This window comes from Lutra lutra, chromosome 18, assembly GCF_902655055.1.
Source record: "Lutra lutra chromosome 18, mLutLut1.2, whole genome shotgun sequence".
Lineage (NCBI taxonomy): Eukaryota > Metazoa > Chordata > Mammalia > Carnivora > Mustelidae > Lutra > Lutra lutra.
Window position 1 is genome coordinate 37,169,502 of NC_062295.1, and position 21,142 is coordinate 37,190,643.

At 46.3% G+C, this 21,142-nt stretch overlaps 1 protein-coding gene across 2 annotated transcripts in view; it reads right to left on the reverse strand.

Annotated features, from left to right (window-relative positions):
* The window catches only part of SDK1 (sidekick cell adhesion molecule 1), an 888,974-nt gene that overhangs the window by 158,708 nt on the left and 709,124 nt on the right, over positions 1–21,142 (reverse strand). For both annotated transcript variants that reach the window (XM_047713403.1, XM_047713402.1), the window contains exon 17: positions 20,205–20,386. In XM_047713403.1, the coding sequence (XP_047569359.1) occupies positions 20,205–20,386 (182 nt within the window). The remainder of the gene's footprint in view (positions 1–20,204; positions 20,387–21,142) is intronic.

A 21,142-nucleotide genomic window follows, 5' to 3' on the forward strand; every position in this document is an offset into this window, starting at 1 on the left:
TGTAAATTCAGTAAGATCTGATTTTTGATGGTTTTCAACACGAATCCTGGGTTTCAGAAATATTAAAATGTTTTAAAATAATAAGCTACCTAAATAAATCAACTCATTAAAGAGGACTACAGAGTTTTACAGCTTCAAATAATCGACTTTTTGAAATATTTGGGATCAGAGAGTACATAATTAATATTTATAGGTCATGAATTTTTCAAAATTTCAGGTTTTCACTCAAAAAATTCATCTGCAAAATTTCTTAAGAATGCATACAGCACCCAAAGAACAAATAATCCAATCAAGAAATGGGTGGAAGACATGAACAGACATTTCGGCAAAGACAACATCCAAATGGCCAACAGACACATGAGAAAGCGCTCAACATCATTCAGCATCAGGGAAACACAAATCAAAACCACAGTGAGATACCACCTCACACCGGTCAGAATGACCAAAATTAACAAGTCGGGAAATGACAGGTGTTGGCGAGGACACGGAGAAAGGGGAACCCTCCTGCGCTGTTGGTGGGAATGCAAGCTGGTGCAGCCACTTTGGAAAACAGAATGGAGGTTCCTCAAAAAGTTGAAAATAGAGCTACTCTATGACCCAGCAATTGCACTTCTGGGTATTTACTCTAAAGATACAAATGTAGGGATCTGAAGGGCCATGTGCACCTGAATGTTTATCGTAGCAATGTCCACAATAGCCAAACTATGGAAAGAACCTAGATGTCCATCAATAGATGAATGGATAAAGAGAATGTGGTCTATATATACAATGGAATACCATGTAGTCATCAAGGGAAATGAAATCTTGCTATTTGCAATGACGTGGATGGAACTAGACGGTATTATGCTGAGCGAAATAAGTCAATCAGGAAAAGACAATTATCATATGATCTCTCTAATATGAGGAATTTGAGAGGCAGGGCAGGGGATTGTGGTGGGTAGGGAGGGAAAAAAATGAAACAAGATGGGATCAGGAGGGAGACAAACCATAGGACCCTCTTAATCTCATGACACAAACTGAGGGTTGCTGGGGGGTGGGGGAGTAGGGAGAGGGTGATGGTCATGGGGGAGGGTATGTGCTATGGTGAGTGCTGTGAAATGTCCAAGCCTGATGATTCACAGACCTGTACCCCTGGGGTAAATAATACCTTATATGTTAATTTTAAAAAATGCATTCAAACAAACTTTTTGAAAAGTTGATTTCTGAAGTCATTGAGGCCCACAGTCCACTGTAGGTACTTTATATTTAAATATATAAATACTTACTAAAATTATTTATGTCTATATTATTGATACTATTTTGTATTTATAGAGACATAATGAACAACATTCTGATTAAAGGGAGCCACTGGGGACGCCTGGGTGGCTCAGTTGGTTAAATGTCTGCCTTTGACTCAGGTCATGATCCCAGGGTCCTAGGATTGAGTCCCGCATCAGACTCTCTGCTTAGCAGGGAGTCTGCTTCTCCCTCTCCTTCTGTGTCCCCCTCCAACCCCGCCGCTTGTGCTCACTTTCTCTCAAAAAACTCAAAAATAAAAGGAGTCATCAGGTACACCACGTCAGAGAGTAAAAGAATTTTCTACCCGGGGAATGTCAAGGCGATGATCTGAGACTGAGGTCTGTGTGCTCAGATCATTTTCTTCAGCCCGAAGTCAGTCTTTGATGGCAAAGGAAGGGGATGAAGTGAGTGAGGATCCCAGGCAGATCACGCCAGCCCTGATCCTATCCAGAAAAGACTAGAAGTGGGAAATTGGCTGCAGCTACAAAATAGGAAGGAGGGGTATTTACGAGTTTGGTTACAACCATATCAGGTCGAGGGCAAGAGGCCGGCTACAATGACCGGCTCCTGAGAGCTAAGGCCAACGCTCCTCTCGCTGCTGCAGAATCCTCCACGTTGCCGGACAGAGCAGAAACTGTCAGTGACACGCCTGGGGCCGGTGGGCATGGGAGACAGGACAGGAACCCCTTCTGGGGAACGTGGTGGGGAGCTGTGTGGACGACACATCAGATGGTGCAGGGATAAACTTTAGTGGGAAGGTTATTGAAGCATGACGTTCTGATTCACTCTCAAAAGAAATGCTGAGAACGTTCCTTATGTGTAAAAATGCACATCTGTGTGAGACTGAGCCTCCTGCTCGTGAAGCATTTCCTGTATCAGCTCTACGGGGGTTCTGGAGATGCCCCCAGAAGGAAGTGGGGAGGCCAGGAGAGCTCAGGAGAAGATACTCTGTGAGAGGCTGGCTGGCAAGGCCTCGGCTGAGCCCTTCTAGGTGTCCTCACCTGAGGCCGAGGGACTGGATTTTCCCAGGCCCACAGCAGCACCGTTAGCCACAGACTGGCCCGTGGCAGGGCAGGGGGCCCTGGGGGAGGCAACGGGCAGTTCTTGGGGGGGGGTGTCACAGCGGTGAGCCCTGAGAAGGCCCTGTTCCAGCTCTGGGGGAGGGCAGGCAGGCCCCCCAGAGCAACTGATCGGGATGGGGACACCGCAGCAGACCCCACTCCAGACACGCTAGGAAGGATGAAGTGGCCAAATGCTAAATGGATGTTGGGAATAAACAAGGCATCAAAGAACAGAGTCGTCAGTTTTGCATACCAAAGCGAACAGCATGGTATAAAGATTTTACTGCCACATTCAGTCCGAAAAGCCTCAGATACAAGAAGTCCATTGTTTTATTCACAGAGAAGTTCTCCTCAGTAAGAGGTGGCCTGTGGCCTCAGACTCCTCATTAAATGATGCTATCGGAATGGTAAATCTAGTAATATCTAAGACCTTTTTTTTTGTTGCAGTTTTGTGAAAGACAAAAAAAAAAAGAAAAGGCATCCCTTTTGACAAAGGATTTCTTTTGAGGGACTGAAGATAATGCTACATGTCAGGTGAGGTTAGAACTACCAGTATTCATCGGCCCATGATGCAGACTTTTCGGAAAATAATGATCTGGACTAAGTGTGTCTCTGGACCACCTGACGTGCCAGCTGATGGTCTTCTGATAGCATCACTCGAAAATGGGAATTTTGTTTACTCTTTCTTTCTTTCTTTTTTAAAGATTTATTTATTTTAGAGAGAGAGGAGGGGGAGGGGGAGAGGGAGAGAATCCATAAGCTAACTCCCCTGCTGAGCGCCGAGCTGGATCTGGGGCTTGATCCCAGGACGCTGAGATCATGACCTGGCCCGAAATCAAGAGTCGGTTGCTTAATTGACTGAGCTGCCCCAGGTGTTCCCCCCACCCCGTTTCCTATTTCAAGTTCAGATGGAAGCCTATGGACTGTCGGAAAGCAGAACCTCCCAAGGATGTGTGAACTGTATTGTTCACTTTTGTTATCGGTTTTGGAGACTGGGTGTCACGATGAAGATTTGTGGAAGCAGGAGTTATTGGTACTAACGGTGGCTTAGTTAACTGACATTCTTTTTTTAAATATTATTTATCTATTTGAGAGTGAGCAGAGCGAGCGAGACAGAGCACACAAGTGGACGGGGGCAGGGGCAGAGGGAGAGGGAGAAGCAGACTTGATGCTGAGCAGGGACCTGGGATGCGGGGCTCAATCCCAGGATCCTGGGATCACGACCTGAACCGAAGGCAGATGCTTAACCGACGGAGCCACCCAGGTGTCCCACTAACTGATATTTCTGAGCACCCAAGTGGACATGATAGAGAATTGCCAAGACCTCGTGGAAGCATCCTGACCCAAAGAGGGTCAAAGCAGAAACTCAGCTTGGGGGGCGCCTGGGTGGCTCAGTGGGTTAAGCCGCTGCCTTCTGCTCAGGTCATGATCTCGGGGTCCTGGGATTGAGTCCTGCATCGGGCTCTCTGCTCAGCAGGGAGCCTGCTTCCCTTCCTCTCTCTCTGCCTGCCTCTCTGCCTACTTGTGATCTCTCTCTGTCAAATAAATAAATAAAATCTTAAAAAAAAAAAAAGAAACTCAGCTTGGCTATGGAGTTAACTGTGCACTTGTGGTAAGAGGATGGATTTTATAATTCTAAGGAGTCACTATTTGAACTCTGAAGGCAAAATATTAAGACTGACAACAACACCTGTGTAGATTCATAGAAACACCCATTATTTTGAAATACTTGCTATGAAAAACATTTGCTCAGAATCCAATCCATTCACCTCATCACAAAAAAACATTCAACATTATGTCTGTCAAGGAAATAAAAGGAAAAGCTGTTAACCTAGGGGAGCATTATACCCGTAAAGCGCCATTTAAGGAGGCTAAATTATCTGCATTCCGGTTAATGGCAAGGAAGAGGTTTCTCCTAACCGGGGAAAAGGTAGTAAATAATCTTCAAACATGTGACCACTTTCTCGTCAGTGGTAACTTCCACGTATTTGAAGAGGTTAAAAGCCTGCATGCAGTCTGAACGGGGTCGTCTCAGGAATAAAACCAGATACTAAGGCCCTGATGCGTTCACCAATCAAGGTCAAGTATCTCACTCTAGATCTTGAGAGTTATGATTGGGAAGGTTTACACAAATTCAGCATATAATAGTTTCTGTTAACGTTCTCCAAAGGTGACCAATGAGGCTTAAAAACAATACCGTTATGAATCCATGGGCTGAAATGTATTTGAAGCATTTCACTTTATTGCAATTATTACTAGCGTTGATTTTCACAGGTTCCCAACTTTAACTAGTGGGAGCCTCTCTAGGTGGGCATGAGTCTTTCTGACAAGCCCTCACTGGCGTTCAATAGTCTCTTTGCTTTTTCAGAGGTCAAGATCTCGCAGGCTTCTCTTACGCATTACTTGCCAGAGACCTGGCCTGGAATCATCCATTTACTTAACCGAGATTTATTTTTATTTATTTTTTTATTTTTGTGGTTTATTATTGTGGTTCCTTGGAAGCTCAGTGCTCCTGGGTTGGTTCCAATTTCTAGAACTTTTTAAAAATTTCTCTTTGTTTTTTTCAGATAAAGTCATCATACTATTAATTCAAATTCAGAGAGTTTCAACTCTGGCAAAAATCTCAGTTCCCAATAACATCAACATAATACTTACTTGCTTTACCTCCTAACTCTCTTGCAATTTGCCTTAAAATGGAAACCCACCACTGCCACCACCACATGACTGCTGAAAACAGTTTTAGCCATTTTTTTCCCCCCTCTGGTTTTTGTTTTTATGCTTGGATTATATCCTGCTAGGGACACACTGTCAAATGACCATGGTCTAAAGAGACTTGAAGTAATTGCTTTCTGTTTGGTTATGCCACCAATTTGAAATACGCGTATACTGGTGTTTTTTTTTTTTTTTTAAATTGCCTTTCATTTTTTAGAACTTCTTTTTTTTAAAGATTTTATTTATTTATTTGCGAGAGTGAGAGAGAGATGGAAAGCACAGAGGGACAGTGACAGGGAGAAGCAGACTCCCTGCGGGGCAGGGAGCCCAAATTTGGACTCCATCCCAGGACCCTGAGATCATGACCTGAGCTGAAGGGAGATGCTTAACTGACTGAGCCATGCAGGTGCCTCTAGAATTTCTTTCCTAAATGTTTTAAAGTTAATTTAGTTTCATAAACAGATCAAATAGATACATGGGCCCAAAGTTGATGAGAAGCCTGATTTCTGTTTGTGTTCCCCTTTTCCCCCAGGGGCTGTTCTAGAAATGCCCGAGTTCCTTCCTGACAGCTGTATGATGGTTTATGAGCCAAGCTTTGTCCCGCTAGGACCGTGGGATGGACATTTTGATAGGTCTGGTTCTCATGGAACCTCCAGGGCTGTGCTGGACAGTCTCCTGGATGGGCCTTCCCATTTGTTGACATGTGTCTCATTGAAGTAGTTCCCACAGGTTGGGGGATAGATGGTCTCGCCAATTAGCGACATCAGAAGTTCTCCAGTTTTGGGTAGAACGTGAAAAAGAATTAGTAGTATTTTAAAATGAGACAGATAATTTTCATTTTGAAATATGTGAAACTTACAAAGAATCTGAAATTACATGAAGACTTTTTTTCTAAACTGTTTGATGGTGAGCAACCAAGTTACGCCCCTCACACCCCCAAATCCATGGCATGTAATTCCTAGAAACAAGGACATTCACCACCTGACCACATGGAGTCGTAGAAACCAGAATGTCAGGACTGCCTCTAACCCACAATTTCTCCTGCTTCTCCCGTAAGGAGCCCGGCCATCCCGCGCTGCTTTCAATTTCATGACTCTTCAGTCTTCAACCTGGAGCAGTTGCTCAATTCTTCCTCGACTTTCAGGGCCTGGGCATTTCGGGGTATTCCAGGCTAATCAGCTGTAGTCTGGGCCCCGATCTGTGTCTGGTGTTTCTTCTCAACTAGGTTCCAGCCACGTGTCTTAGCCAGGAGGAGCACAGAGCTGGTGCTCTCTTCTTTGGTGGCGTCCTCTCTCTGGTGCACGATTTTGATCCGTCCCATTGCTGGGGATGAAACCCCCGCTGCCAGGTTTCCCCTCCATAGAGTTACCCCTTTCTCCGTCAGTTGTATGCATTTTGGGGGGAGATGCTTTGAGACCACGCAGACCTGTTCCTCGTCGTACGTCCTCCCGCGAAAGGCGGCATCCACTGCCCTCTGCTGCCGGACCTACCTCTGTTTGTGTCATGTTGCCTTCCCAGCAGCAGGGAGCAAGCGTGCGTTTCAAGCCTTATCACGGAATACTGTCAAATTTTCACACTTTTGCCAAAATGATAGGTGAGAAACGGTGTCTCTGTGTAGTTTCTCTTTGTGCTCCTCTTATTCTGGCAAAAGTGAGCATCTTTTCGTGTGGCTAAGGGTCATTTGCACTTCTGTTAATTCTCTTATTTCTTGACTTCTCTCTCTGGCTTACGGGTCTTTTTTCTTCTCTATTTTAGAAACTCTTAAAGTAGAGCTTAATATGCAGCTAATAACAACTTGTGTGGGATATAATTTGCTGTTTTTCTTCCCCCCTTGCTTTTTTTTTTTTTGTATACAGAATGTTTCAGCTATTTAAACATTTTATGTAGTCAAATTCATCAATTCTTTTCATTTATTACTTCTAGAGTTTAAAAGAAAAGTTTCCCCCACTTCCAGGTTATCATGGAATTTGCTGTTTTTTTTTTTTCTCTAGCACTTCATGTTTTTATTTTTATTTTTTAGTTTTTTAATAATTTTTAAAATTATGTTATGTAGTCACCATATAGTACTTTGTTAGTCGTTGGTGTAGTGTTCAATGATTCATTGTTTGCGTATAACACCCAGTGCTCATTGCCATCGGTGCCCTCCTTAATACCCATTGCCAGGCTCACCCATCCCCCCACTCCCCTCACCTCTGAAACCCTCCATTTGTTTCCCGGAGTCCATAGTCTCTCATGGTTCATCTCCCCCTCTGATTACCCCCTTCAATTTTCCCTTCCTTCCCCTAATGTCCTCCATGCTATTCCTTATGTTCCACAAATAAGTGAAACTATATGATAATTGTCTTTCTCTGTTTGACTTATTTCACTTGGCATAATCTCCTCCAGTCTCATCCATGTTGATGTAAATGTTGGGTATTCATGCTTTCTGATGGCTGAGTAATATTCCAAGTTTTTAATATGGATTTCTCTGACCCATTTGGAATACATCCTTGAATATGGTGTCGGGCATGGCTCCCCCTTCATCTTTTCCCACAGAGGAATCCACTCACTTCAATGCTATTTATCAGAAAGTCTGCCTTTGTGGCGCCTGAGTGGTTCAGTGGGTTAGGCCTCTGCCTTTGGCTTGGGTCATGACCTCAGGGTCCTGGGATCAAGCCCCGCATCAGGCTCTCTGCTCCGAAGGGAGCCTGCTTCCCACCCCCCTCTGCCTGCCTCTCTACCTACTTGTGATCTCTATCAAATAAACAAAATCTTAAAAAAAAAAAGTCTGTCTTTGATTAGACATGCAAGATGCCACTTTTATCGTGTATTGAATTTCCAGGTCTAACAGTCCGTTTCTAGATTTCCTACTCTGTTCCATTCAACTTCCCTTCCTGCACCAATACTATACTCTTTTAATTACAGAGCTTGGTAATATATTTTCATTCCTAAAGGACGAGTCCATCCTTGCTGCTTTTCCTGCTCAGGATTTCCCTGGCTACTCTTGTTCATCTTCTTCTGGATGAACTTTGAAAGTGAACTTCTCTAGTGAGAAAAAACATTCTGATACTGTTTTTTTTGAGACCATGGGGCATTTCTACATTAAGGTTGGGAGCACCACAATCACTGTGACAGTGGGTCTTCTCGCCCAAGTACATGATGAAACTCTCCGTTTGTTTGTGTCTATTTGTATGACTTTCAGGAATGTTGGTAGTCAGCCATTTCTTATTAATTTCACCCCCAGATTTCTTTCCCTTTGTTTCCTTTCTAATGCTTTCTGCTATTATAAGTGGGGTCTTCTCTCGATTATAGCTTCTCGCTGTGTTTTCTTTGTGTTTATGGAGTCTCCTGTTTTCCTGTGTTGATTTTGGAATGGGCTAGTTTGATAAATTCTCTTATCGGTGACAGTAGTTTCTCCACGGGGCTCTTTCAGAGTTTCCAGATATCAAATTGTATTGTCTGCAGGTTAATTTTATTTATTTATGATTTATGAACTTATTGTCTGCAGGATAATTTTAGTACTTCCTCTTCAGCCCTAGTGCCTCTGATTGCTTTATCCTGTCCACTGCTTTGGCGCACAATCTCCCTGCGATATTCAAAAGTGGAGAGTGTGGGCAGCCCATCGGTCCTCGTTAGCAGGAGCACTGGCTGTGCTGCCTCATTAAGTGAATGGAGAAAATGACCTCAGGGGCTGAGGCACCTATGCCCTTTATCAGACTGAGTAAATATGTATGAATTCCTATTTTATGACACCTTTTTACTACGGAGGAGTGTCAAATATTGTCAAACGTCCAAATCGCATTCTTGGATTAAACCCCACTTGGAGATGATCTAGTTCTTTTTCACAGGCTGTTGAGTTTTGTTTGATGATTTTGGGGGCATTTTTGCATCAATATTCATAAAGTGAAACACTAGTTTGTAACTTGCCTTCGTTGATACGATCTTTGTATTCTCTGGAATCGTCTGGGATTTTTCGTGGCCCAAGACATGCTTGATTTTCATAAATGTTCCCCATCCCTTTGTAGAACAAGGTGTATTTTCTCTTGCCAGGGTTCACGGTTGATACCTAAGTTCTACTTTGTTTATCGTGTCATTTAGGTATTCTATGCTGTGGCTGATCTCACTCTCTGTCCATGTCTGCCTGGGGCTGAGAGACACGTCAACGTCTCCTCTCATTAGTGTCTCTCTGTTCTCTTTGCGTCCCATACAGTTTCTGCCTCGTGTAGGCCACTGCTGTGTTCCTAGGTCCACGAATGAATGGGGTTACTTCACGGTGAACTGCGGCTTCTGGCATTAAAACATGCTCTCCTTTGTCTTTTAAAATTTTGTTTTATATTTGGATCTATGGGTCAGAAATCAAGAGTATGTCACCTGCTTTCTTTTATTCCTATTTGTCTGTATACCTTTTCTACATCTTTTTACTTTTTGCCTTTCTAAGTCCCTTCCTTTAGGGTATCTCGTGTCTAGGGTGTCACATTAGGTTTTGCTTTGCCAGCCAATCTGGAAATCTTTTTAATTTTTATAGGCTAATTAAAGTACATTACAATTATTTATTATATTTTACATTTATTTATAGAATCAATATATATATTATATTACGTTATATATATTATTGTATTATTATATTATATATTATTATATATATTATATATTACATTTATTTATAGAATCAACAAATTTGTCTTCAGTTCTGTATACTGCATGCACACACATTACATATATACATATAACACATGTTATATACATGTTATAATTATACACATGCTTATTGCTATGTCTCTGTGCATGCATGTACGTGTGTATGCTTCACTGTGTGGTCTGTTTAATTTTCTCTTTTCTTTGGTATGTTTTGGTAACTGGGAAGGTTTGTATTTTTGTTCTAATATACGCACACACTAACATGTTTACATAGCCCTGAAGTCCTCTTTTTCGATACAACCTATTGGTTCCCTGCCATGGGTGATATGGCAATGAGCCCGTGAACTTGCATCCTTCCCTCCCTGGAAACACTGTGATGTGATCCCACAAGCTGATGATCCAGAGAAACACACCAGCTGGATATAGAAGGATTATTATAATGTGCTGGAAGACTTGTTATTTTGGCTTCAGATTCTCATTTACGCACAGAGAAGCCAGGTTTATCTCTGGTGAGGGCATGCCAATGTGTGAGTCCATATGTGTGTGTATACGTCTGTGTGGGTGTGCATATGTGTATACAAATGTGTGTGTGTGCATGCATCTGTGTGCAACGGTGTGTGTGTGTGTGTGTGTGTGTGTGTGTGTGCCATGTTTGCATATGTATATCAGGGCCTACTGTGATCAGGTCAGGTCCTTCCTTGGTGCTTACATGGTGAATATGGGTTTGTGGTCCCTGCCTTCATGGGAGTTTAGCATCTAGTGGGGTAAGCAGACATTTGTAATCCCATGCATAAGTGCTTCTTGGAAGGTCAACACAGATTTCCTTCAGGAAGACTCTATGGAGGAGACAGGTCCTGAGCCAGATCTTTAAGTAGGAATTACCAGGTGCAAATGTGGTTGGCAAGTTATTGCCTGGGTGTGTGCCTAAAAGGCATGGACACAGACTTAAGTCCATGTTCTACAACAACATCATGGTCCTATTCTACGACATTACAATAACCAGAGCTCTGATACAGAATGATTCCTTTGAGAAAGTGTCTCTGAGGCCAGTGCCCAACCAGGCACGCTGCTGCTAGTGCAGATCGAGGTGTGCAGAGCAGAGGAGGAAATGCAAGGCCCCCTCCCCCCCCGAGGCCATGGGGTTCACCCGCAGCACCAGACAGGTGGCCCATCAGCTCCTGTGGGCACAGTGTCTCGGAGCTTCTCAGACACGGTGTTCCTGCTCTTGAGATCACCCTGCACTTCTGCTGTGCCCAGTAAAGGGGCTTTTCCTTATTCTCCACTCAAACCTCGCCTTCTACGACATGTGCCCAGTGACCTCCATTGGTCTCCTGGGTAAACTGTACCTCGCACATATTAGACTATTTGAAAAACCACAAAAATGTCCAGTTAGGCTTTACTCCTACTGGCCAGACAAGCATCCTGTTTCTCTGTCTCTCCCGTATAGCAGGATTTAGGGAGCACTGCCCATTCTACTGGCCTTGGTTTTTCTCTTGGTGAGGGACCTGGAGCCGAGCTCAGGGCTCTAAGCGGCATCCAGCCGAGACCCAACTCCATGGGATTGTAATCTGCCTTGATTTGGAAAAGTGTGGTCTCTACAGGGAGATTGAGATTGTGGTCACAGCTGCTATGGGTCCGGGTTCACCATGCCCATGTACCTCTTGCCCCCCGCTTTCTGCCAGGAACGTATATTATTATTTACAACCCAGAGGATCTGAGATGATGACAGGTGAGCACCTTTCCTGGACCGTTCTCTGCGGCTGAAAGACTGTGTCTCAGACAAGTTCTCCAACGATGTTCTCGTAAAAGCCTACGTGCAACACCCTTGAGTAAATTCTAGCCTGTTGTTACCATTCATTCGTGATTCAGTCTGTGTAAGCGGCAGAACCAGTTTACGGTCATTGTTAATCTAAAGGAAGTGGTGCGGACCACGGGGCTATCTGACATTGTGGAGGTTTATAACATATCAGGCAAAGTGAACTGGGTGACACTGTGGGAATTCATGGGGCCTCCCGGGGCAGGGGCTGTGGGCGTCCAGGCTTCTGTGCTAGGACAATGCTTGCCTTCTGCACCCCACTTCTAACCCCAATCAGATGGGGGCAAACCCAGGCTAACGGTGCGGGGCAGCCCCTGACGATGCTGCAGAATCAGCTGAACTGAGCATGCAATGAAATGACGGTGCTTCGCCCCACACGGTTTTCATCTAGTGAAGGAGCCGGGCCTTATCTGTTGCAGATAAACCCAAAAAGCCTTGCGCGCTGCTGCAGAAAGAGTTAATCTCTTGTGGCTCTCAAGGGCGCTGGGGGGCAGCCTGGCATGGGGCCGTTCAGGGACCACCTTGCCTGGGAAACGGTCTCTTCACTTCGGATCTGTGTGCTGGGGATGGACGCCGGCTGGACCACAGGTCCTGGAGGGGCCCCCCACCCTGGGTGGCGCAGGGGCACTCAGGTCTTTATGTCTGTTTTTCATTAGCCTTAAAGTAGATGATTTCACATATTAAGGATTGCAGTGTCTCTCCGGAGCATAGTGGGGATTCATGGGCATCCAGTTCTCCAGGTGATCCTAAGGAATTAAACGTCTCTGCCTTTCAAAGAGGGGAGAAGCCAGCTCGTTATTTGGAAGAATTACTGGCTCCACATCGCTTCATGGATGTATATGTTATGATTTGTGTGTCGGGTGTTATCGTTAATTCCAGATCGTTACAGGCTGTGGATGAGCTCTTGTGTTGTTATGGTTCTTGCGGTGTTGATACACCTGAATGTTCCCACTGCATTAAACATTCCTAGCATATTATTAGCATAACAAATCTTGGACAAATAAGCTCAAGTATCTTTTTTTAATGGCCGGAATAAAAAACCACTTTAATACTTTAAAACTTTAGAAGCGTTACGTGGCCCTTTCCGAACTTATTTTCCCTGATTTTTTTGGCCAGGCACTGAGGAGAAAACTTTTTGTGACCGGTTTTTAGACCAGGGAGGGGCAGTGCGTGGGGGCAAAGGAGGCAGGCCCTGGCCTTTCCTTTGAGATTCTGAGACAAAAAGGAGCAGGAGGGAAAGGAGGGCATCATGCTGAATATGGAGATGAAATTGGCACAGCCTTGGAAACTGAGGAAGAAACGAGAAGCATCTGTCTTTAGTCCGGCCTCTACTTACACCTTGTTTATTTTCATATCAGGCACTATGCTTGGGTTTGGGGACACAGATACCAATAAGAAAATCGGACACAGCCCCCACCCTCGAAGAGTTCCCAGGCTTGTAGGGAAGACCAGTCTGTGGGACAAAACAAAATGCTTGTCACAACAATTTAAGACTGGTTTGATTGTTCCTTGTGTCTTTCAGCAGTAGCTGAAGGTCAAGTTGCACCCTGGGGAGCCTCCCCTCACTCAAGAGGTCATCTGCACAGACCCAGGTACTGGAAGCTCCTCCAGCCCCCAGATCTTAGCACTGTGCCCAAGACAATCATCCCGCTCATGCCCCCACTCAGACCCTTGCCTGGTCTTTTATCGTGGGCTTCAGTGGTGTCCTCTTTGAGGACCCTGATGCGTCCTACGGGCCAGCGGGAGCCTCTTCTGAGACGGACGCAAGATCCGCTGAACCAAGTGCCCTGTATTGCTTGAATTCAGTGTTCTTCAAATTGTAGGTCACAACTGCATTAGCAGACCAGGAAATCCATTTAGTGGTCACAGCCAGCGTTCATGGGAGAATGAAATAGGATAGGAAATATCGAAGAACTTCACACTGTGTAAGGGTGGCTATTGTGCTGTGACTCTGTTGTTTTAGCTGTGTGTGTTTGTGTGTATGTGTATTTGTGTGTGTGTACTGGGTTTCAATGTCAAATAGACTTCCTGTTGTAGACTGCCGTCCGAAATGACCACAAATTCCTGCAAACCCAGCTGCTGTGTGAATGGAAATAAGGTGAGATCCTGCTTCTCTCTATTCTATATTCAAGCTGCACTGGAAATCTGGAAGTAATTTCTGTCCATGTTTGATACACACAGAGCACAAATTCAGCATTTTCCAGCTACGTGACTTTAGACAAGTTAGTTACCTCTTGGAGCTCCCATTTTTCTCTGTGAAATAGGGGCAGTGACGCCTCTCTCCCACGACTGTCGGGGGATGACCAAGGTGAGGCATGGTGTGTACGCGCATAGCAGATGACAACAAAAACCCGTATAGAGCGGCTTCCTCCCAAATTCTAGTTTCCTATCCTTTCCTTTCCTTCCCTGGAAATTCTCGAAGACTGAATGGAGCCCATTCCTGATGGAACATCTCACATCATTTTGTACAGTTCTTACTTAATGTTGTAGGTAATTCTGGGAGAACCTGCAGCATTATCCTATTCTGTAGGCAAAGCCTGAGGTCTAGAAAGTCTTAAGGATTGAGAAACAAATCTTTTGTGCAATGTCATTTATGCCACATTGAGAATTTCCCAAGAGGAGATGCGAATGGAGCTTGCAAACAGAGTGTTCATTTATAATCCTTACTTTAGAAAACCTTTCAAAGCCCAAGTGAACGCTTAGGAGCTTTTACTAATGTTTTAGAAATGTGGATAACCAAATGTTTTTTCCATCTCTCTTTAAATATGAAGTATTTCTCTTTCATTAGAAGGTAATGTTCCGAAACCAGAATAAATCATTACAGCACAAAAATACCTGTTACTGGAAGAAAAATGATAAAGAAATAAAACCAGAAAAAAAAATTAAAACCTTGGTGTGCTTAAAATGATGATTTATAGTATCATTTGTCTTTGGACCCTTTATAGAAAAACCAACATCTGCGTCTTTGTGAACACAGTTAAGAAGCGGATGAAGTTCACTCATCTACACGGGCATATTTTAGGATGCTGCGGTTGTCTCTCACACTTACGCTCCGGCAGGATTCCACGCTCAACCTCTCCCGAGAACCCCATGGTCACAGCACATCTACACCAGGCTCTTCTGGGGAGCTGATCCGTTTTTAACAAAACCTGACTTGGGGAACCAAACACTGTGTCAGGGTTGGATTCGGACCCCTCGTTGCTGTAATGACTGCAGTGCTCTCCTTCTCCTAAATGATCGGGAAGTTGCTGACGTAGACATTGGCAGTAAGAAAATGCTTGTAATTATACGGGGCGTTTCATTATGCGGAACTTACATGCTATGGCCTTTTCCACTCACAACTGAAAGCATATTGATTTCCAGAGTGTCTTGAAAGAAATTCCTCAGTCCATTTCAGTTATTTTCCATTTCATTTTGGGTAATCATGATGGAAGTTTGATGAACGGGTCCCACATGAGCCGGGTTTTAGGCTGCAGCTCCTGTGGCCGGAGGGACCTTTCCTCTTACCCCCTTGGAAATTTCACGTGGCTGGCAGTGTCTTAGGGTTTTGCCGCTCGATTTGTAAGTTAGTATGTCGCATTTTAAAGTGCCTAGAGCAGAAAAGGTCAGGGAGGCACTGCTGAGATCTATTCAGTGGGATTGGTGGATAGGATAATGGCAGAATGGTGGATGGGGGAGGGGCGTGAAGAGTCGGGGAAGGTGAGAAAGTTGATATTAAAGAACCCCTCCAATAAAATCTAAAAAAAAAGAACCCCTGCGTGTCCAAGATGTTTGCCAACGTCAAGAATGCGAAGAACCCAAGTCGACAAACCAGACGTTTTTAATAGATCTCAGTGATAAATGGGATTAAAAAGAAAAATGGGCCATATGACAGGCAAATAGTAGGGATCGATAGGCCATGGTGTTGACCTCCAGGCACAGATGACTTGTTGATCATCTTTCGGGAGCTTCTGTGCAGTAAATGCACTCAAGAGCCAACCTGTGTGCCCAGCAGCAGGCAGGCGCCTCCCCCGCCCCCCTGGGGCCAATGCTTGTCCACCGCTCCGTGTCCGCAGGGGTGCCAGCAAGGGCCACCTGCGCGTGCGTGGCTCTGTCTCCCAGGCCGAGGCTGGGATGTTCCTGAGTTCTCTTTGAGAATGACCAGCCACTATGTCACAAGCCGCCTCATGGTGGCGGGATCCACACCAGCTCTCTCTGGCGTTCCGATGCTTTCTCCAGAGGAGCGAAATCCAAAGAGCTTATTAAAGTCAGGACAAATTACATCTCATTTCCCCTGATGGATCAGGCTTGCCGCTTGGCTGAAGGGAGGAGGACAAAAATCAGACGGGCTGGACGGAAGCTTTATTTTTCCAGAAGCCTGGGTGCTTCCTGCTGTTCCCAGGGTGTCCTGACAGACTCCCAGAATTATGTGCATATATGTTCCAATAATTTTCCAAATTAGGCTGAACAAATAATTAATTTTATGAGTAATTCTCTTCCCCTCTAATATACAGGCATTGAAATTATTCTCCTTCCAGCTGCAAGGGCCAGCTCAGTCCTATAGGCTTTGTCAACACAAGGCACTAACAGTCATGGGGCACCCTAAGCCCATGGAGAGGGGCCCCCAGTGTCCACAAGCTTGTTGAGCTGGTGCCCAAATGGACCATGAGCTGAGACCCCAATGCCAAGGGCTCGAGGAGCCATGTGGCTGGTGTCTGCTAATTCTTATGTGGGTGATTTCAAGGATCCTGAGGCCCTCTGCATGCAGCGGGCTGTGAGACAGGAGGTCACACAATTTTATGTCTAGAAATTGCATATCCTCTGCGTTTCACTCCTCAGCAGGAGTCGCTGTAGAATGCGAGGCAGAAACTGGTAGCTGCCCTCCACTGTCTGTCCCCCCTTCCTTTCTTAGCAACTGGCAGAAATGTATCCAGCCAAACGAGCACCTTTCTAGGCTTTTCTGCACAGAGACAGCCCATGAATTGTACACATAGTCAGCAGCAGAGGGAACTTCTAAGAAAGTTCTTCCAAGAGGAGCAGACTTGCATAGCTGGCTGCATGGTGTAACACTGTGCCTTCCTCCTTCTAGAATGTGGGCGTGATAGCTGGTATCCCAGTAGCCAGCTTGCAGCCACAAGGCAAACACTAAAGATGGCAAAGCAAAAAGAAGGAGCCTGACTGTCTGGGGACCATGGAGCTGCCAGTTAGACCCTGTGCAGCCCAAGGCCCACTTGTGATGGGAGAAAATAAAAACACCCCTCCATTGTGTTTCAGCTGTTGCTCTGGGTCTGTTTCCCGCAGCTGGACTCCATTTCCAACCACTACGGACAGTGGAACCCTAACTCCTGTGCTGTAGTCCCACCACATAGATCCCACTAAAGCCCCTTTCCATGTTGATGGCAGGTTCCTCTGAGTCTCTCGACGAGCAAGTCTGGGCAGCACACTTGTCACACTGATCTTTTGGACAGACGGGAAGCGACCACACCCAAGCGAGGCTGGTCTCGTGGGTAGGTCTTGCTCTTTCATCACAAATGTTAGTCTCCCCTCCCAGGCAAGGCTGCCCCAAATTGGACAGCGTGTCTGGTGTTTACCCCACTCTCAGGGCTGTGGCCCATCATGTGACACTGGGCACGCACTAGGTGCTCACACCCCTCGAGATTTCCCTATCGGCAGAGAATGACCCCATTTCTCTCAGTACAACCGTCACTGCAGAGACATTCAAATACAAAGCAGATGCCGGGCATTGCCCTGGGAGGAGGAACGGGGACAAACAGCAGCCACTGGGTATTTGTGTAGGCACTCAGGGCTTTCAAGGCCTTGCCTGTGTCTTCTCTCACACCCGCCCGTGAGGCAGCCAGGGCACACACTCTTCCAGGGTATAATTTTACAACGGGGAACCTGCGGCTCACAGAGGCGATGTGCTTCTAGAAGGCAGATAAGTAGTAACTGTGGAGTCAGGCCTTGATGGGCTAGCCAGAAAGGGCTGTTTCTGGACAGATGTGAGCGAGCTCGTGTGTGGGAAGACAGCTCACAAACCCATGCTTTCCATCATTATCTCCGTAAATTATTCATGGCCCCCGCTGTTGCCATTTTTCTTCCTAATGCCTCACCTTTTAATCGGATCATTTTTTATCTGGTTTATTCTGCCCCTGCTCCAGACCAGGTCCCCCGCCTCCACTCCCCGGTTCTTCCCATCTGCACGTCTAAATCCTCTCTTACATGTGTCCTGTCTTGGGTGGGAACACTGATGAGGGACACAATTTACAAGCTGTGAGGTGGCTGACTAGGACACTCCTGACGAGCAGGATTGGACTGGCACGGCGGGAGTGCATGGCATGCTGGGGCAGGCCATCTCCCTGCACGGGTACCCCTCCTGATGCGAGTCAAGTGCTACAGCCACACCCAAGGGACAGGATCCCGAAGCTGTGCTCCACAAGCATCTCTGCCCTGATTTGCTCTGGGGCTCAGGCATGGCCCTCAGAGGAGGGCCAGGGTGGATGGCGCTTCCTGGTGAAGGGTCAGAGGCTGTCACAAGCCTGAGAAGCTCTATCAGGTGACCAAGGGACAGGTAGAGGAGGAAGTGTACAGCAGCGTCTGGAACAGCAGGAAAGGACCCACTGCATTCAAGAAGCACAGGGTCCTTTCCCCCAGGATATTACAGGCATGTGAGCACATAGGAAGAGTCTAAAACACGGGTAAAGGAGAGGACTGTGTCCCCCCAGAGGGAGGATAAAGACGCCCATGTTTCCTGTGGCCACGCCGGAAGCAGCAACGCCTGCAGGGAGGAAGATGTGAATTATGTAAACGTCCTCTGGGTGCCCCGAGACCTGCAGGGGCTCCAGGCTCGGGGCTCCAACATCAGCCCTCCAACGCCCAGACAAAGGAAGATAACCCAGCTGCAAAGCTGAGATACGGATGGGGAAATTACACCCAGGGCATCGTCGAGGGATGTCAGCTCATCAAGAGTTTAAAAAAAGAACGACGGTATGAACCATACTCGGGCAGAGAACTAAAAGAAGCCATTTGTCACCTAGCGGAGGAAAGCAAATCCTCGCACCTAGCAGAAGCATCCTCGGTCAGTCTCTCCATCATCCGACCCAGAGGTAGGAGCTTGCCCCCTGCCACCTCTGCCTAGGCCTGCGCCCTGGTGTTTCAGACCAGAAACATACCAGCCCGCCCTTCTCACAGCCTGTGTCAGAGCTGTAGGAACCCATCCATTCATGGCCACATCACTGCCCTTGGGCCTGGAGTCCCTGTGGCCACTGGGCTGCTGTGGCCTCCGTTCCCCTGCACAGCTGCCAACAGGTTCATTCTCCTCATATGGCATTTTGCTCCTGTTGCTCACTGCTCTCAACCTTCAATGGATCCCCAGTGCCAATGGAGCCAAAGCCAAACTCTAAGGCACAAGCCCTTCTCAGTGAGATGGAGCTGTGCTTCCCTGTGCCCAGCACAGGACTCAGACATCCCAGTACCAAAATGAAGCACTCATCATTAACAGTAATAGGGGATTGTTAATAGCAATATTCATTACTTTAAGTATTTCCAAATTTATTGTTATTAAGTAGACGAATTAAAGCAAACATTAATTGTCCAGGTGCTCGGCTGTCTCAATTTTCCCATGAGTAATCAAGCCTCACATGCGGATGAGCGGGTCCTCCCTGGCTGTCTTGCATTTTAACTATTCCTGCCAGTGACATATTTCCCTGTGGAAGCAGAAATGACTGTGCTTCATTTATAAAGGAGGCTTTATGGACTTACGGATGATGACGGACAGCCAATCGATATGGGGTGATGATAACAGTATGTAATATCAAGGAACATTAGGTCTCTGGCATGATTTGGGGAGTTAGGGGGCAGTTAGAAACCTTATCATTTGACAAAGGTCAAGGCTTGGTGGCAATAAAAATGCCGAAGCAAATAAACTCACACCTGCGAGTCAGCATTGGCTAGAAGTGCCAAATGAAAGGAGTTGTTGATTTTGTGGGGGAACTGCTTCCCGCGACCGGGATCGGGGTGCTGAGGGCACACACAGCCGCTTCAAGACAGGGTCCATCCATTTCTGCTGGGTGAACCAAGAGTGAAATGTTTCTGAACGCCAGCCTTCCTGCGGCTGAGACCCAGGTCCTCCAGAATGTGGTGCGGGGATCAGCCTTAAAATGATGGGGTTGGGGCAGAGCCTATGACACCTATGACACCGGCTTTATGTCATTCTGCCTGGCCATTTTGGGGAAGGGTGGGCGCCAGGAGGGGTTTTTACCAATTTAGTAAATTGTTTGGCTTGTATAACTGAAAACAAAACAAAACAAAAAGGCACCAAGTTGCAAATTCCTTTACCAATAATCACAGTACACTACTAAAAACAAAATTCTAAATAATCCCTCTCTTTGGAGAACGTCCACAGTATCGCCTGGGACTCCACGGCCAGCTTTACTGTGAAACGTAGCACTGTTCCATTTAGAAACTGGCAACTGCATGAATCTTTCAGGGAGCACATGGACAGCTGATGGGTGTGTGGAGACCCCTCCCGGGCTTACTACCCAGAAGCAAGCAGCTAGAATGTCATCTGTGTCCCTTCTCTAGTACTGCTCCAGTGTCGGAGCAGAGACCGGGTGACGTGATTCCTTTCTCACTGACCCTGAGAGGTGCAGGCCCTTTACTTTTATTTCTAACACGCTGCGGGCAAATTCGGCGCGTCCTGCTCCCCAGCAAAGACCGGCAACCGTGGGGGAAAGCCAGCTTACCTCCCTGGAGGGTGTATTCAGTCACCGCCCTGCTGAAGACGCCCAGGCCCGCCCCGTTGTAGGCGGCCACCTGGATCTCGTACTGTGTCCAGATGATCAGCTCTGTCACCAGGCAGTAGTTGACCTCCGGGCTGGTGATGTTGCGCTGCTGGTGTTCTCCCGGCAAGCCGGCCAGGCGGTACCTGCAGTGGAGCAGGGAGAAACAGCTGGAACCGGGCAGCGGGCACACCCTCACTCGCTCCATGCAGGGGGAGGGAAACGAAGTCAGCAGACGACAGTGAGGCCAGAGGGCAGCCCCGGAAAACACGGCCTCCTAAGCCAACCATTCCAAAGAGGGGTCGTTAAGTCTCCCAGCGATTTTAAGTTCTGGACAAAATGGAACTGACATCTCCATGGTGTGACGGGTAAGGAAAAGAGATGGCTTTTTAAGTGTAACTCGTCTGGGGAGCACGGTGACTTAGTACCAGAAGTTCCAACCATGATTTCTGTTGGGGTGTAGCCATAAGTGACAACTTGGGAGCAATGTTCTCGTCCTGCAGCTCTGAAATGTGTGGAGAAGCAGGGAAATCTCTTGGCTTCCTCTTCCATCTGGCTTCTAGATCTGTTCCGTGAGTGTCAAGCACCAGAACGAGTATCTCTACATGGTATTCCCATTTTTCCAATGCTAGTCGATGCTACAGGACAAGTTGCTTTGTAGAGGAGCTTTGCGGACAAAATGGGTGAAGGGGTTAACTATATGGTGACTGGAGGTGGCCAGACTTACCAGGGTGATCACTCTGCAGTGTATGCAAAGTGAATTATTACGGTGTACATCTGACACTAATACAGTGTTATGGACCAATTTTACCTCACTGTTAAGGAAGGAAACATGTAGAATAAATAGGATAATTCACTCCCCAAAAAGACATAAATTTAAAGTTGTATTTATTTTAAAAGGT